The sequence below is a fragment of the Perognathus longimembris genome, chromosome 2 (assembly GCF_023159225.1).
Source record: "Perognathus longimembris pacificus isolate PPM17 chromosome 2, ASM2315922v1, whole genome shotgun sequence".
NCBI classification, from domain to species: domain Eukaryota; kingdom Metazoa; phylum Chordata; class Mammalia; order Rodentia; family Heteromyidae; genus Perognathus; species Perognathus longimembris.
Window position 1 is genome coordinate 91,364,605 of NC_063162.1, and position 17,777 is coordinate 91,382,381.

Below are 17,777 nucleotides of genomic sequence, written 5' to 3' on the forward strand. Positions count from 1 at the left end.
TGTCATATGTTATCTAGCCATTTCTAATATTTTTATTGTGCTATAAAAGCTCATTATGGTATGTGCTTGTCCACCAGCTTTTCTTTCCTGATTTTAAATTGCTACTGTGGAAAATAAAACATAAATATATTGTGTTCCTTCCAAGTTTTAATATTCTCATTTAAGATTAAGAAGATCTCTTGGATGTAATCTATTGTAATAAGATGTAAGTAATTGATGAGGTTGAAATGGAAAGAGTCTGGGAAAAGTATTTGGACATGGGATGGATTGCAGTTCTCATGTCTCCAGCACAGTGCTATTTGGAGACAGTGGAAATTTTCAGGGATAGGAACTCATGGAAAGACTTGTGCAAAACAGGATAAAGATGTCTGAGATAGAGTCTCTTGTGCTCTTTCCTTTCTAGTGCTTTTGACCCCTCTCAGAACCAGAACTATAACTATGAAAATAAATTATCTATTTTTGGAAAGATAATTTATTATAATCAATTAAATCTTGCACCTAGGTATATACTAAGATAAGCATGTATTTTGAGGTAAATATTAAGAGATGAAATGTAAGAGATATAGTAAACAATAATAAACACAGGAATGACAGGAATCTAGAAATATAGAAAAGCAAGAGTCATAAATGAGCAGAGACTTGTTAAAAATGCCTTAAGATAATAAAAATGACAGCTTTAGAAATGTTGCACAAGAATGAGGTCAGAATAGGCCCACTGCTTGAGGGCTTATGACAATTCTGGAAGGAATAGCTAGTATGTTGAATAACAGAAAGAAGGTTCAGAAAGAACTCAGCAGGAAAAAATAGGGGGTCAAAGATAACAAGATGAAGTTAGATAGTGATAAATGATTTAACCTGTCTTTAGGTTAAAAGAAAATCCACTATACAAGATTGAAGGAACAGGACAGACCACAGGAAAAATACTCTAAGGTTTCTACTGATTACAAGCTCAGTATGAAACAGAACAACTGAAAATGACCACCACAACCATCAAGGAAACATTTACACAAATTTTGAATTAGATATAAACTCCACTAGTTTGTCCTTTTCAGAACATGTCATTGTACATTTATTGGTACATGCTATTACTTTAACACACCATTGCACAATATTTATTTATACCTGCTATTACTTTAGCGAAACAGATACTTTAGAGTCACTCATGGAAAGGGCATGAACATTTAATAGAATCTCTCCAAAGGACTTGGAATATTCTCCTGTAAGTGATGAATTCAATCCAGGGCAATAAAGTTTTAAAATGATTGAATGACTAGCAGTTACATAAAAATACTTTTTTATTTTCTCTCTTCTGGTCCAAAACATAGAACTGAAAGCAATGGGTGGAATTCAATATATATATATATATATATATATATATATATATATATATATATAATGAAGTGTGTTCTTACTTATTGGAGGAGTTGAAGAGGTTGGGAATAGGATAAGGTTTAAATACAGGGTTGAAATCTAACACAGGTTTTTCTATCCCTTTCAATTCTACCATTATATGTTAATCTACTTCTCATTTGGGCTAATAAAACCTAATAGCTTGTTCTTCTATCTCTTTTAATAATTATGCAAGTGATTGCTCATCTAATAAATAAATAATGCAAATGGTCTTAAATAGTCTTAACATTCACTTTAAAAATAGATCAATAGCTTTGTACATATGATTGTATAAAATGATGCTAAGTGAAACGAACTACAAGATATGGAAACAAGATTTTCTTTGTTGTTTTTAATGTATTATTTGAAGTTATTTCTTTTTTCTTTTAATTTTCCTATGGTTTATTCCTTGTTGTCACTGTATTTGATTTTGGTACTGTATGTACATTTTGGTATTGTATATACATTTATCTGAATTAGGGAAGGGAAGGGGAATGACAAAATGATGAGACAAAGGACTAAGGAAGAACCAACAGCAACAGTAATACTCATAAGACATAATTATATTGGAAAATAACTATGCTACTTGGGGGTGGGGTGGGGGAAGGAGGGAAAGGGGAGAAAATGAGGGAGGGGATAAAAAGTTTGACAAGAAATGTACTCACTACCTTAAGTGTGTAACTGTAATCCCCCTGTACATCACCTTGATAATTAAATTATTTTTTAAATGAACAAGTCAGTATTAGAAAAAGATGTAAAATACATTCCTTTCTGACTACAGGATCAGCAGAACACTTTAAATATCTGATTCTTATTATAATAAAAAGAACAGATATTTTTCATCAGTGATGAAACATAAGAACAGATAACACAATTTCTTGGTAGTATTTGTCCTACTTTTATGTCTTTGCTATCTTTTCAACTTATTATACCAATTGGACTTTAAAAATCTCCATACATGACTGCAGAATTTTGTGTATCTTTCTAATCCTATCAAATTTCCTCTCAGGTTTGAAATTCTGTCACTGAGTGAATCTCACATTTGTCAGTGTTCATGCCTTTATATTACTCTAGTAGACCAAGCAGTAAGATACTCAAATGGTATGAGTTGAAACAGCCTTCATTATATCAGTTTTTGAATGCTGTAGTCAAGGTGTTGGCTAGATCTGTAATCCTCTCTCTACTTGATTAGGCAAGGATTTGTTTCCAAGTTCACTGAAGTAGTCATTGGCAGGGGACCAAAAAGTCTAGTCACAATCGTTTATAAAGAAATTAGGGTAAATAAAGGCACAAGGAAAGTGTAATTTTTTATATCCAGCCAGAATTAGCCATTTTTTGGTGGTTTGATTAATTTTTGCTCCTGAGTATCTTTCACCTTGAAGACTGTGCTAGCTGTGTATAAACTTCTGGGCTTAATTTTATGTTGCTTTAAAAGCTTAAATGTCATTATACATTTTTCAGGTTTCTATGACTTCTAATTAAAATGATTACTTTTTGCATGCAATATGCCATTTGTCTTCATTTTGGATTTTAGGTAGTTGGCTTTGGCATGCCTTATATTATTTTAATGTCTTCACTGAAATCCATTAAGGTCTCAAAAGTTGAATTTCTTTCTCCACTGTTTGTAAAACTTTTAAGCATTCTCCTAATATATTTATTTTCTAATTCAGGTGCTCTACCACTTGAGTGACAGTTCTACTTCTGGATTGTGGGTAATTGGAGATATGATTGTCATGGACTTTTTTTCCTCAGCCTGCTTTGAACCATGATCCTCAGATCTCAGCCTTCTGAGTAGCTAGAATTACAGATGTTTGGCATAAATGAAAGCTTTTAAAGACCTAACAAGCTACAATTCTTCTTCCTTGCATTTTTATACTTAAAGGAAAAAGACAAACTTGATACATGTGGAGCAACTATATAAAAAGAAAATGAATTATAGCTCAGAACTGTATTTAAACAATCAAACAAATCCAAATTGGTTTTTTAAATTTCAACTTCACTCATGCCATGGAACTTAGGTTGTAAGTTATTCAGCTTTTGTGTTTGTAACATTAGGATCTCAAGACTAAGAACCTTCTAATCACAGAAAGCACCTCTTCTCAACTTGTTTCCACATACTCAGAAGTTAGAATGCCCTGGTCTTGTGCCACTCCTTCCTAATTTGAAGTCCTTTCCTTTCACTTCCTTCAATAAATTCACCTCTTATTGGAGAATGTGTGTGTGTGTGTGTGTGTGTGTGTGTGTGTGTGTGTGTGTTGCCTATCATGGGGCTTGAACTCACCTCCTGAGCACTGTCTCTGAGCTCTTTCACTCAAGGCTAATGCACTACTACACAGCTCTACTACCAGTTTTCTGGTGGTTAATGAGACATAAAAGTCTCAGGGACTCTCCTGTAAAGGCCGGCTTTGAACTGTGTGTCTCAGATCTCGGCCTGAGTAGATAGGATTCACAGGCGTGAGCCACCAATATCTGGCTGAGAACATAGTTTTTGAGAAAAATAATCCATGCCTCAGAACCTTCCTGAATCCCTCCAACCTACTGAATATCCTTGATATTTTGTCATGGGGTAAAATCAGGGAAATAAAAACAGGATGCAGGTCTAAAGATTCCCAAACATTTAGACTCCCACATGTATCAGAGGTGACTACTCCCTCCCCCCCAAAAAAAATCCAAGGCAAACTACTAGAGCTCCTTGCCCTAAAGATTTCTTCAAGAGCAGATTTCAAACGTAGTTACCTCTGGAACCAGTCTTCTTTTTTTAAATAATGTCTTCTCTAGTGTACTACTTGAGAACAGAGAGAGAGAGAGAGAGAGAGAGAGAGAGAGAGAGAGAGAGAGAGAGAGAGAGAGAGAGAGAGAGAGAGAGAGAGAACACTGCTATAACCATCTGAATATGCATATCGGGATGGGTGGCAAAGGGCCTGAATTTCAGGAAGCAAGAATCTCAGAGCTGGGAGTGGGGTTGGGGGCAGAGGCCAGATCACTGTGGAAATGTAGGCGCTTCTAGCCACAGCTCACAGCTCCTTTTTCCTCGTGAAAGCAGGTGGACAGACTTCCTTCATCGGGGTCCTAAGAGTCTTGGTGACCAGAGTGTTGTTTTTCTGCATCGGCCGCGCGCTCTCCCTTCCTTGGCTCTCTGCTCTCCCACACACTGGCGTACACGCAGAAGAAAGTTTTACACAGCAAGAGCCCGCGCTGACGTAGGCATCACCTCCCCTCCGGCTGGAGAGAAGCCCGGAAGGGAGCCTTGGGGGGCGATGTGGAGGTTGCGCTGATGGGGGTTACTTCGATTCCTATGGTTAGGGTCCAAGGGCGCAAGCAGATCAAGAGCCCCCCCAAGAGTCTTGGTTCCTAGACCCACAAATACATCAGGGCTTCTCCCTCCTCCGTCAAACACCTAAATCCCAATGAGGTCATAGCAATGAGAGAGAATCGGATCAAGAGAGAGGGGGAGGCAGAGGACGAGGACGAGGAGGGAGAAAAAACCCAGACTGAAAGAGGCCATCAGACAAGGTCGCTTTTTCTGGCGACACAGCAACTGCGAGGAGCGTGGTGCTGAATATCATCCGCGGCGCTGCTCTGGCTCAGCCTGGGACCCGGGACTCACAAAGCACTTTGCCTTATGAGGAAAACAAAGGAGAGGAGGCGAGGGGGAGAGGCTGGGAGACGCTGGGAGCCGGCTTCCTGCTGTCTTCTCAGCCTTGCAAGAGAAGGGAGTCTGATGAGTCTGGAAAGCTGAGCAAGGAGCGGATTTCCCTGCGGAGGTCTGAGACGCGGCAGAACTCTGGACAGCGCCCCAAGAGCCAGCGATGGGGCTCCAGCTCCCCGGGTCCTGCAGGTCTCTGATCCTTGAATGTTGGGCTACCAATGTGCTGTCTTGACTCGCACCACCCCTTGAGCCCAGGACCATCCATCTACGACTCCCCGAGAGCGAACGTGCCAGGAGGAGAGTCCTTCTTCTACCTCTGGCCAGACCCAGGAAGCCCCGTTTCCAGCTCCAGAAATCTAGCCCTTGTGGATATTGTGTCACCGTGAAGAAAGAAAAGTTTTGGGATCTGGTAGGGGGTGGAATGGGGTAAGAAGGATTGTGGAAGACACGAAGGTTGGCTTTCCTCTCTGATCTGGAAGGGATGATGACCCAAGAAGGATGTGCACCAGCAGCCAGATTATTGGGAGCCTCTTGGTGCTCTCCGTGCTGGAGATAGGGCTAGGGGTGTCCAGCGTGGCCGTGGGGGCGGTCAGCTTCAGCCTGGCCCTCCGAGAGCACAAGCCGCAGCTCGGAGACTCGTCCCCGGTATGGAGCGGGGTGTGTGTACGTTGAGCCATTTCACTCTTTACCTATTTAGGATGATGAGCAGTGTGCGTGCTTGCTGTAGTCACTGGGTCACTGGCTCCCCGGGAAACAAAATAGTGAAATCTCCTCTGGCTTTGCATGTAGGTCCCTGTCTGCCAGCTTTGCTTCTTGATGCCGTTCTGTTACTGGGGGTGGAGTGGGGGGGGGGAGGTGTATGCAGGGGAGAGGGGATTGTTCTGCTTACTTGGGTTTAAGAGCAAATTAACTGGCTTTTTTTTTAACTTGAGGGGAAGGGGTACAATCTCCACTGGCTGGTTGGGGGAGGGGTCGCACCTGTCAATAGCAGACTCACTTTTTAGTCTTTTGTGCCTTTGATGAGGAAAGTCAAAATGAGTGCTATATCATTTTCCTGTACCGGAACAAGCATGGCAGTTATCTGTTCATAAAGCTCTGTATAACAGTGCCCAGGGTAATCGAAGCAGCCCCAAGATCAGAGAAGGGGTGGCTGGTGTGTGTGTGTGTGTGTGTGTGTGTGTGTGTGTGTGTGTGTGTGTGTGTGTGTGTGTAAAGAAGGTGGATGAATATCACCCCAGAAATCATTGCTCTTCATTTTCCTTTGCTGGTTTTCTCATTCTTCACCTCTGCCAACTCCTGTAAGTTCTAAGTAATACAGTGATGAGAAAAGGAAAAACAATCTAATAATAGAACACCTCACCTTAAAGAATAGCTTGGGTAAATTCCATAATTTTCTTTAGGTCAAGTGGTAGATTCAACTAGCTTCTTGTTTAGTTCTTAGGATACATCTCAAGGACTTTTTTTGTACAAGAACAGGACTCAAACTCAGTACCTGATGCTTATCTCAATGGCTAGCACTATACCTCCAACCCCTCAAGAAAGTCATGAGGCCTTTTCCCTTCACCACAGACAACAATTATGCACTGTTCCTAATGAGGAGATAATTGTTGAAAAAAACAAAAAACAGCTTCTTGTTCAAGTTATATAGCCAGCATGTGCTTCTGGGTCTCTGGTCTTAATTCTAGATAAGTTATTAAGGGGTTATTCTGTCACTGTCAGATTATCCATGGTGTACTTTATAACCATGGTATCAGTGTGTAAGCTTTAACTCACTAAAGCAAAAATAACCATCTAGGAGTTCAAGGAAAATCAGTACAAACTAAATTGCTTTTGAGAGATCGTCTGGCATGCTTAATTCCAATAAAATTGTGCTTTGAATGGTTAGTTTTCACATTTTATTTTTCTGGCTGTAATAAATAGTTTTCAATTGCAAGATCTGTAGGGTATAATGGTGTTGAATTTTACTAACACTGAGTTTCCCTAAGAATCCTTGTTCTGAATTCAACAAGTTGTCAATAACCACCAAGTAAATCTCTTGTTCGTTATTATGTAGTTTGTGTCAATACACATATCAAATGTGAGTTTTGGAAGGATAAAGGTGCATCTTTAATCTGATAATTCTACATCTTATATGTGGCTACAACTATTTTGAGAATTTTTATTGTCATATAGGTATAAATAAGTTAAACCTCACAATGGACTGTGAAAGTGTAATACCAACATGTAGAGAAAGGGGGAGAAAACAAGACGTTTTGATGATATAAGGAGAAACTCACATAATCAAGTCACTTCTCATTGATTACAGTCAAGAATCTGAGTGATTAAATGTGTTTTCTCTAAGTATACTAAATTACACAGTCTATTGGTTTATTTTCTATATCTAAAAATTAACTTCACTAGCTTGGAATTGTGTAAAAGTATTAAATGATTTTTTCTCTTCTCAAAATAGATCAATATTGTCTAGATGAGTATGTACCAAAAAAATAAAATAAAGGAAAGAAAATTGGAATCAGCTCAGGGAAAAGCAATTGAATCAGTTATACTGTCATATAGTCATATATACTGTTATATAATCATTTTATAAAGAACTGATTCTATTTCAACTGGATGTTTATGGTAAGCAAAATTCCTGGAGCAATAGTTTTGAATGCTATACTGTCTGCTTCAGTAAAATCGCACAAGAAATCTGACTGAATGATTGCACTGGAAAGAACAATGCCCAAAGAGTTGATCACTTTCATGAATCTGGCATAGAAAGATCACATTTTGAAGAAATAAATAGCCAGTTGGGATCACTGTGTTTTTCATATTATAAACAAGATAGGTAAATTAATGAAATTACTTTGTAAGTCCATTGTGGCACCATCTAAACTATCATTTAATCCCTTCATTGATTAATTCATCTAGCCAATAATTATTAAGAGTTTAGACTCTTTCCTGCAGAGGCCATAAAATGATTCAGAGCACTGTTTTCCAAAGACTATAACATTGTAGAGAAAACAAGATGGGCACATCTCTGACTTTGTCAGAGGTAAAAAGTTGGAATGTGACATCAGATAGATTGTATGCAGAAGAGAGAGAAGTAGGTATGTCAGTAAAATATCTGGTGGATTTACTCTTGGTATTGCAATGCTATTGGAATCCACGTATCTCAGTATATATAACAGAGTTAAGGTGTGAATTCACACACATGGTTACAACACTCAAGACTTAACATTCCTTGGCTGAGTAGCCAAAGTATCCTCATTCATAAAATAGGATTTTTAAAAGGTACAATTTAAATAATGTTGTTAGGAAAGTATGTGGGCTGCGGGCCTCTGGTGGCTTACACCTGTATTCTTATCCACTCCAGAGGCTGAGATCTGAGGATCGTGGTTCAAAGCCAGCCAGGGCAGGAAAGTGCTTGAAACTCTTTATCTCCAATTAGCCACCAGAAAACCGAAAGTGGCGCTGTGGCTCAAGTGGTAGAGTACTAGCCTGAGCTGAAGAGCTCGGGGAAAGTGCCCAGGTTCAGAGTTCAAGCCCCATGACCAACAAGGAAGAGAGGAGGGAAAGAAGGAAGGAAGGAAAGAAGGAAGGAAGGAAGGAAGGAAGGAAGGAAGGAAGGAAGGAAGGAAGGAAGGATCATGTGACTGAAGAAGCATTGGGTAATTATGGGCAGCTAGTTTTGGATGCAAGACTTGCAGTGGAAAGGGTCACAGGAGAGCCTTTGGGGCTGCATGAATGGAGGCAAAGTACTGGGCTGGGAGGGCTGTGTTTCCGAAAGAGCAGGCTCTTCTGTCTTTCTAGGACTTAAGTATGTTACAGGAGGATCAAGATTCAAGAAGAGTGACTTCAAGAAAGCTAGATACAAAATGAATCTCTGTGGGAACTTATGAGTAAAAAAAAACTGTTTTATTTATGAATACTAAATGAGATCTTGCACTAATTAACCTGTCAGAATACACATATAACCAGACTGTGTTTTGATTAGTGCCAGGAAGATTTCTTCAACACATTATCATTATTACAAGATTTCTGAATTAAATTGAAAACTCAATGAAAGTAAAAGCTTCACTATGGAGGATTAATTTTCCACAGTGAGTCTCTGAAATCATAAGCTTTTCACTAGCAAAAATATATTACATTTTTAGTCAGATACTTTGATTATTTGGTCTCAAATTTGCAAACATTTTAAAAAGTGGCTTTAAAACCAAGTAGTATTAAAATAAAGAGCTTTAATTCACAATGTGGGGGCTTTCATAGATTATTTCCAGCCTATTTCATAGTCAGGCAAGGCGATTCCCATGATCAGTCTTTAAAAGGTGGGCAATTAATGAGAAAAAAATCATCCGATAAAATTTGATAAATGTGTACAGCTTTTGGGTTTTTTGTGGTTGTACTTTTGTATTGCTACCTAGTCACTTACAATGAAACCACAAAATCAGAAAGTATAACTGTTAGATGACAATGAATGAACCATTGAGTAAACTGCTTTGGAGAAAACATAGCCATGTGAAATAAAATCAATGCAGAAGATTTATTGACAAGATATTAATATACAGCACTGTGTTTCCAAGTTACTGTGAGAAGTCAATTTTCTCAGTCTCCAGCGTACCTTGTATGGTGAGAATGCATGCATTCGTCAGAAAGGCATCCAGGCAAATCCTTATATCCTTGATAACTTTAGATTATCCTTTAGTTATCCTTGATAACTCTAGGAAGTTGGCAATTGAAAATCTAAAAATTCAGATGGTGATGTTAGGAGTAGAAATGAATGCTGAGTTGTATTTTATTTATATCATGCTGCAATTACTTCCATCTATATCTGGTAATTATTCTGTAAAATTTAATTCATAAAAAGGAATTTTTGGAGTCCAATTCTCCCACATGTAAATCAAGAGTTAGTCTTTTAGAGTAATTAAGGCTCTCCTATATCCTAAAACATTTAAAATTTGAATGATTTCATGGCTTATTTTCCTGGAACACATATGACATGTATATCATAATTGTATCTGATTGCTAAATGTAATGTTTTGCTTCAGTGAAATTTATAGCATAATCAACACACATACCTGTTCAGTAGGCCTTTGACTCACCATGGCAACAACTCAGCCAATTTCAGGAGCTTGAAGAAATTCAAGCTTTCACTGATCCATAGCACAGCAACAAAAGGGAAGGGCAATCACTGCTCAATACATTCGTACTAATATTTAAACCTTGCAAATTTATTTAATGAAAGACAAAACAATAACATTTTAAAAGTGCTTCAGTTACTTCAAATGTAAAACATTTGTATCCAGGGTCAGAACACACCACAGAAGATCCATATTCCTTATTAGGGAAGGTATCACTTCCCTATTCTCAGAAAAAAATAATATAAATATGCATGATGTCCCATCTTAGCCTTAATTGTAGTCATAGAAGTAGTCCACAAATATATAACTATACTCTGAGAAAAAAGATGAAGTCATCTTTCTTACCATCTCATAAAGATTAGTTACCATTATTATCACAGTCTTAGAGACATTTTTCCATGTATAACTATTTTAGTGAGGAGGAGTGTACTGTACAATTGCAACCAAGTTTCTTGAAATAATAAAGACTATCCATAAATTCGGTAGGGCACCAATCAAATATAATATGTGACTCATTCTCATTCTCAGATGGGACTATGTATCTGCCTGGCTTAGGTAATTTGATAAATTAAGTAAACTAAGTATGCTTACTATTCAAGGAGCCATATCATGTAACTAAAGAGGCATAAATGTAAGTGAGATTATCTCTGAGGTTTACTGAAATGGTAAAATGATAGAAAAATGATGTTGTCATTATTGATGAGATTTTCTTAGTCAAAATTCCATCCCTATATAAGACGTATCTGCTGGAATAACAAATTCATCTCTGGAATTATGAATTTACACAAAGGTAGAACTTACCAGAAGTCTTTGAGTCTCAGGATTTGGGTGATAATATTTGCATCAGTCACCTACTTGATGATGCTCTAATAGAAATATGTCTGATCAAATTAAATACTCTTCTTTGGTTTTGTTTTTTTGCCAGTCTTGGGGCTTGAACTCAGGGCCTGAGCTCTGTCCCTGGCTTCTTTTTTGCTCAATGCTAGCACTCTCACTTGAGCTACAGTGCCACTTCCGGCTTTTTCTATATGTGTGGTGCTGAGGAATCGAACCCAGGGCTTCATGTATACAAGACCAGCACTTTACCACTAGGCCATAGTCCCAGTCCTCCAAATTAAATATTCAATATTTGGCCACTTAGCCTAAAATGTTTGAGTTGGCTTTTTGCATGAACTTACATAACAAGTCTATCTAATATGAATTTTAATCCTGCTAAAGCAATTAAATTTTTTTGTCCATTTGCTTAGTCCTCATATAATAGTTAATCCTACTGGGAGAGGTAATCTCAGTGAAAACTACAATTGATTTTATTGTTGTGTGAATACATATGTGCACATGCGCACTTGTGTGTACATACACACACATTTCCCACAATACACACTACATCTAAATGGGGGAGAAACCTCAGTAGCTTAATGTTTAAATTATGTTGGGTCAGAAGCATACCTTCACCTGTGAAATCTACCAAATTTTATTTTACTACTGTATTAAAAGCAACAAAAGACATAAACACGTATTAAGTATATCTTCCCTAAAATTTTTGGGACTAGTTTTCAGACTGTCTCAGATTTTGAAATAATTGTGTGTATGTCTGTTTGTGTAAGTATGTGTGTGTGTGCACTCACTCATATGTTTGTGTAAAACAAGCTATCTTTGGACAAAGGTCCCAAGTCTTAACTTGGTATTCACTTCTGCTTAATACACTCTTGTACACATAGCCTGAAGATAACTTTATGTAGTATTTTATATGCACCAACCATTTGGCTATAATCAATTACATAAGGTCCAATGTGGAATATATACCACTTATGTTGGCATAGAAAATGTTTTGGATTTCAGAGAATCTCAAAATATCAGGTTATGGATATTCATCTTATACATCAGTATACACACATACACACACACACACACACACACAGTCCCATTTATTAAAATAGTTCAAAGTTAGGCAAAACACTTGAGTTTACTGTTTGAATAACCTAGTGAAGCTATCTGGTGATGACTACATTTCTGTGCTAGTTATCACATGACAAATTCATAGTGACCAGATATTAGGAGGTGACAGTATTTCCTTTATTGGATATACTTCTGTGTAAGAAAAGAGAAACTGTGACCAATCTCCTCTAGGTTATTAAAAAAAAAAACTTTCTCATGATTGCAAACTGAATGTATATAAACATTTAAATTAAATGGCAGTCAGGCTGAATTTATACATCTCTAGATAACTGTTTCAATAGATGTCATGTTTTATCCACCAATTTATAGTTTCCTTCTCTGAAAAGGGAAGGAAACCCTAGCTAGTATTATTTCACCTGTTGTTATGAAGCTCAGAAGACCACACTTATAAACTGTTGATATTGAGCCTGGCAGAGAAAAAGTGTCAACTGAGCACTAAGCACTAAGCAAGCGTTAGCTGCTGCCTTACTCTGGATATCCTTATAGGTCCATGACTGCCCAGATCCTACAGTCTTATAAGTAGAGCACGAAGGAGAGAATCTCAACATTTTCTGATACCTTTAATCAGCCCTTATTTAAATTATTCTTTTGGTCATTCATGTATGAGTTCAGTTGTTTGCTTTTTTTTTTTTTTTTTTTTGGCCAGTCCTGGGCCTTGGACTCAGGGCCTGAGCACTGTCCCTGGCTTCTTCCCGCTCAAGGCTAGCACTCTGCCACTTGAGCCACAGCGCCGCTTCTGGCCGTTTTCTGTATATGTGGTGCTGGGGAATCGAACCTAGGGCCTCGTGTATCCGAGGCAGGCACTCTTGCCACTAGGCTATATCCCCAGCCCTTTAGTTTGCTTTTGATTTTATTTGGATATGTAACATTAGCAGATATAAAAGTACATCAAAATCTCTCTAGTAGGTCATGTTAATATGTATCATGAACTGAATGAAGAAACATATATTCCTGTAAGATATCTTTCTCTCTTTTTTATGAGCCAAGAGGAAGACTCAAAACTACCAAAGAGATCATCAGTAATCAGATTAGACAATTACATAATTACATGCATAATACATAATTACATTACTCAAACAATGGGAATGTCATGACTATGACTGCTACTTCTATTATAAAATAAAGTTGTCCGAAACACAGGTTTAGAAGCATTGAAGTCCCAGAAATACAAAACAAAAGTACAAGTTAATATCTCAGCTAAACATACTTATTATTTTGTAATCTTGTGTGAGTTTTGTCTATATTAAGCAAGTAGATCTTGAGGCAATACATATTACATCTTATATATTTTGAAAATTCATTAATTAAATATGCAGATCTCAAAAATGGTAAATACAACCTCAATTAATGTCCATGATTGTTTGACACCATTATTAAGGCTACTGAGAAATAATTGTAAGTCGTTCCATTAGTTCATGATCTACTACTAAATATTAGGCAAAATTGTGGGATAAAATCACAGAAAACATTAATGGTTAAGTAAGTAAACTATGTGAGATCTGTTATTCTGTTAATCTTGTAGAAATAATATTAGACATGGCTTACTAATTTCCAGAAGTTACCATATCTATTGTTATTTCTACATGTAATAAGTTTGTATAGGTGGTATCATTTTATAAAATTTTAATTGAAAGTGAAACTCACCTATAAAAGTACCAGCAATATTTAATCCACTAAATTAGTACTAAATATTCCATTTCAAAGTCTTTACTTTTTCTACTGCATTGTATGGAGTTTTGGAAATTTACATGAAAAAGTCATATATTGGGCCCTGTGTAACTTCTTTATTTGTCCCTATACCTATGAAATATATGAGTCACACCACATGATTTAAAGCTTGATCTCGATTATTTATTTTTCTGTTTTCTAGAATACACTGATGCAGTCAATCCATCAACCAAAACAACCCACATTTTACCAGAATTGTACAGTGTCAAGCTGTATCACATAAAATTTCCCATCCTTAGCTTTAAAAAACAAGCTAAATTATTTACCTTAAATGATTCCTAAATATTTTAAGAACAAATCAGAATTATGCAACTAACAAATCCAATGTGTTCAAACTGAGAAGCATCGTTGCCTGGGCAAAGATGACTTCCTATTAGAGGGACTGGAGGAACCTTCATATGGGATTGGGATTGGCATGTTTCCCCCAAGCAGAGAAACCATGTGCTGAGCAAAGCTAAGAAGATGCATAAAGGAAGGCTAAATGGAAAACAAAATGGAATGTTTGTGATAGCTGAGTGAACCAGCCTTATTAGGGAATAGGTTCATGTTAAATTCATAAGTAAAATTCTACCTTGGGGCTTGGAATGTGGCCTAGTGGTAGAGTGCTTGCCTAGCATGCTTGAAGCCCTGGGTTTGATTGTTCCGCACCATACAGAAAAAGCCAGAAGTGGCGCTGTGGCTCCAATGGTAGAGTGCTAGCCTTGAGCAAAAGAAGCCAGGGACAGTGCTCCGGTCCTGAGTTCAAGCCCCAGGACTGGCAAAAAAGAAAAAGAAAAAAAAATCTGACTTATGTAACTAATATTACTATGTCCCTAATGGAAATATTAGTCTGTACTTGATTCCTAGCTATGCCGTGTTCAACTCTGCTAGGTAGAAAGTTCTAGATGTTCACAAAGCCAAGGCTGCGGGCTCCAGCATCACTACACACTTTCTAAGCTGTCCCACCCAGTCTCAGGTTCCAAGAAGTACATTTTAGATTAAAAAAAAAGACTTCAGAAAGTCTTGCTCTCTGAAGGAAGTGTAAAGGTACATCACAAATCTACCTGTATCATAGAGTACCTCTCCAGTTGAGAGTGGATTTATAAGCTCATAACTTCCTTATGTTCATATATTTTCACAGCTGCTTGACAATCAGGAATACAAATCTGTACATTTTACTGGAGGTATCCATAAAACATAAAGGACAATAGGTTTGGGAGCTACAAAATCTGAATTCAAATTCTAGATTTAGTATTTTCTAGCTGCAACATTATCTTAATTACCAATTAGGTAATTATCTTCAGGAAAGAAATACATCTCATCTTCCCTCTAACTTACCTTTCAAATAAAATATACCATTTGTACAAAAACTTCAGTACTGTGTTGCCTAGATAATAGTTGGTAACTATGTCTGATGCTACAATAGTGACCAAATACTTTTGCCGTTTTCTTTCAAATTCATAATCTGTGCATCATCTCTGTGATATGGAGGAATATTTCATTTTTATCCACATTTGAAGAAGACTTTATTATAAGACTACGGATGAATGTGTCCTTGAACTCTAGACTTACTATCGTTTAGGTTATATGTTCTCATCAAAGTTATCTTACATTGACAGTATTTGGGTCACTTGTAATGGTTGTGAGTTATTGTGCATGTTTCTGGATTTCAGGAACAATGACTTCAGTTAAATATGAGGATAAAAAGTTGCATTTTCATTTTTCCTACCAAATAGAGATTTGTGTCTGACATTTTTATTACTTTTTGCTGGTTTGATGGGGAGTTCTTAAGTGTTATTTTTTTCCTTGTTCTCAATTGCTTTTCTACATTTCTTATTCTAAGAAAGTAAAATAATGATTATATTATATTAACACCAAAAAGAGTTTATATTTATAACACAGTACATTTCTTAAGCAAGTGGTTTTGCTATTTCATTCATTTCATCCAACAAGTCACTTAAAGAATGCTAACCTGAGAGATTTTGATCATAGTAATTAGGATCAAAGAGTGAAATCAATGACAAGAGAAGGAAAAAAATCTAAGTTACATAAAGGAAGCAGTGGAGATGGCTGAGCGTGCACACTCTTCAAAGAGCAAGTAGAAAAATAAGCCACTCCTAAGAGGAGCATGATGAACTCTCACTCATATAGGATATGGGCTGCATTTAGGCTTGGCGCCTCTGCATTTCAGGATAAGCTCATAAGGTGACTCCTGAGCAGTCGCAGTGCATTTGCTTGACTGATGAGCTTTCAGAAACTGCCATTCATGTTGGATGCACATTCATCTCTTATGTTGTTCTAGGGATTCTTGGGAAAATCATAACTGCCATCTCCTTTTCTCCTTCTTTCAGTGGTTATTTTCAACTCCCTAACAACAGGACATAAATCAAGATTCCAAGTTGGCACATACTCAAGAGTATAACTCTTTCCTTTTCTATCAATAAAGCTGTCAACTACATTTAAATTCACTTATAAACACCATACATATCATGTTGAGAGTAGTGCATTTGAGTGCTAGCATGTTACAGTGTCTAAGTTATTTTTAATCCCAGTTGATGACAGTATGACAGTATTTTAAAGAGAAAATACAAGCAAAAAGTCATGGGAATTGTGAAAGCCACATTAATATTTATGTTACATGTAAATGTGCTTCGTAGGTATATATATACATATATATGATTTAAGCTACTTTAATACATGGAGTGCTATCGATAACATTATCTATTATCTAAAGAGAAAAATGATTATACCCCTTACTTTCCTCTAAAAATAATCATTCTCATATGTATATGTGTGTGTGTGTGTGTGTGTGTGTGTGTGTGTGTGTATTTAACTGTAAAATTGACCTATGATGTTTGGCTAAGTAAAAAATTTTCAGGAGATAAATTCTTCTCATTTTGTTGCTACTACCCATGAGATAAAGGTTATTTTGTTTTGTCATAAGAAGTAATGTGACAATAAGACTTATTTAAATAATTGACTACAAATAATGCTGCAAATTTAAGGTCTTTCTCATGAAAACTGTGAGTTTTGCTATAATTTTCATCATCACTTTTGAAGTAGAAATAGCTCTAAAATCAAAAGGTCTTATTTACTGAGCATGCTCAAAATACTCAATAGATTATATTTTCGAAATTGTAAATTGTATTGCAAAAGAAATTTGGAGCAGAACAGAATGCATAATGTATTACAAACATGAATGATCACATTACATAAAGAGTGATGTGGTAAGGGATGTGAAGAAATGGCATTCTGGGAGTTCAGGCTCATTCCTTCTCTATGTTGAAAGATCTGGGTCCTGGTGGGAGTGGTCCAGTGGGAAGTGTCCAGTGGGAAGTGTCTAAAATTTTATGGATAGGGATTTATTTAGATGTATTTAACATGCAAATAAGCTACAACTAGGCCTGATTATTTCTTCACTTCTTGTGTACATCTTTCTTTCAGTTACTTTATGGTCATTTAAAAGGGTTTTCCCTGTTACTCATCCTCAATACAATAACAGTATTTCCCCCTGCGTGATGTTGCTTTTAAATTTCTATGGTTGCTTGTGGGTACCTCTCTCGCTCACACCTGATCTCTTAAATGACCAAGATGACCTAGTGCTAACTGAGGAAAGCATTTCCCACCAACACATCTGTTTTGCATTGCTTCCTCTTGGGTTTTGCTTTTTTCCAATATGGGTAATTCTATTTGTGGGAGGTCGTGACTCTATTGATAAAGATGCATATTGGGCTGGGGATATAGCCTAGTGGCAAGAGTGCCTGCCTCGGATACACGAGGCCCTAGGTTCGATTCCCCAGCACCACATATACAGAAAACGGCCAGAAGCGGCGCTGTGGCTCAAGTGGCAGAGTGCTAGCCTTGAGCGGGAAGAAGCCAGGGACGGTGCTCGGGCCCTGAGTCCAAGGCCCAGGACTGGCCAAAAAAAAAAAAAAAAAGATGCATATTTACCCTTTCCA

At 37.2% G+C, this 17,777-nt stretch overlaps 1 protein-coding gene across 2 annotated transcripts in view; it reads left to right on the forward strand.

The window, feature by feature from the left end:
* Positions 1–5,536: 5,536 nt before the first annotated feature.
* Positions 5,537–17,777, forward strand: part of Tmem196 (transmembrane protein 196) — a 52,853-nt gene continuing 40,612 nt past the window's right edge. Inside the window, exon 1 of one of the 2 annotated variants that reach the window (XM_048337825.1) lies at positions 5,537–5,701. In XM_048337825.1, coding sequence (XP_048193782.1) covers positions 5,537–5,701 — 165 coding nt within the window. The remainder of the gene's footprint in view (positions 5,702–17,777) is intronic. The other variant, XM_048337826.1, reaches the window with a different exon arrangement.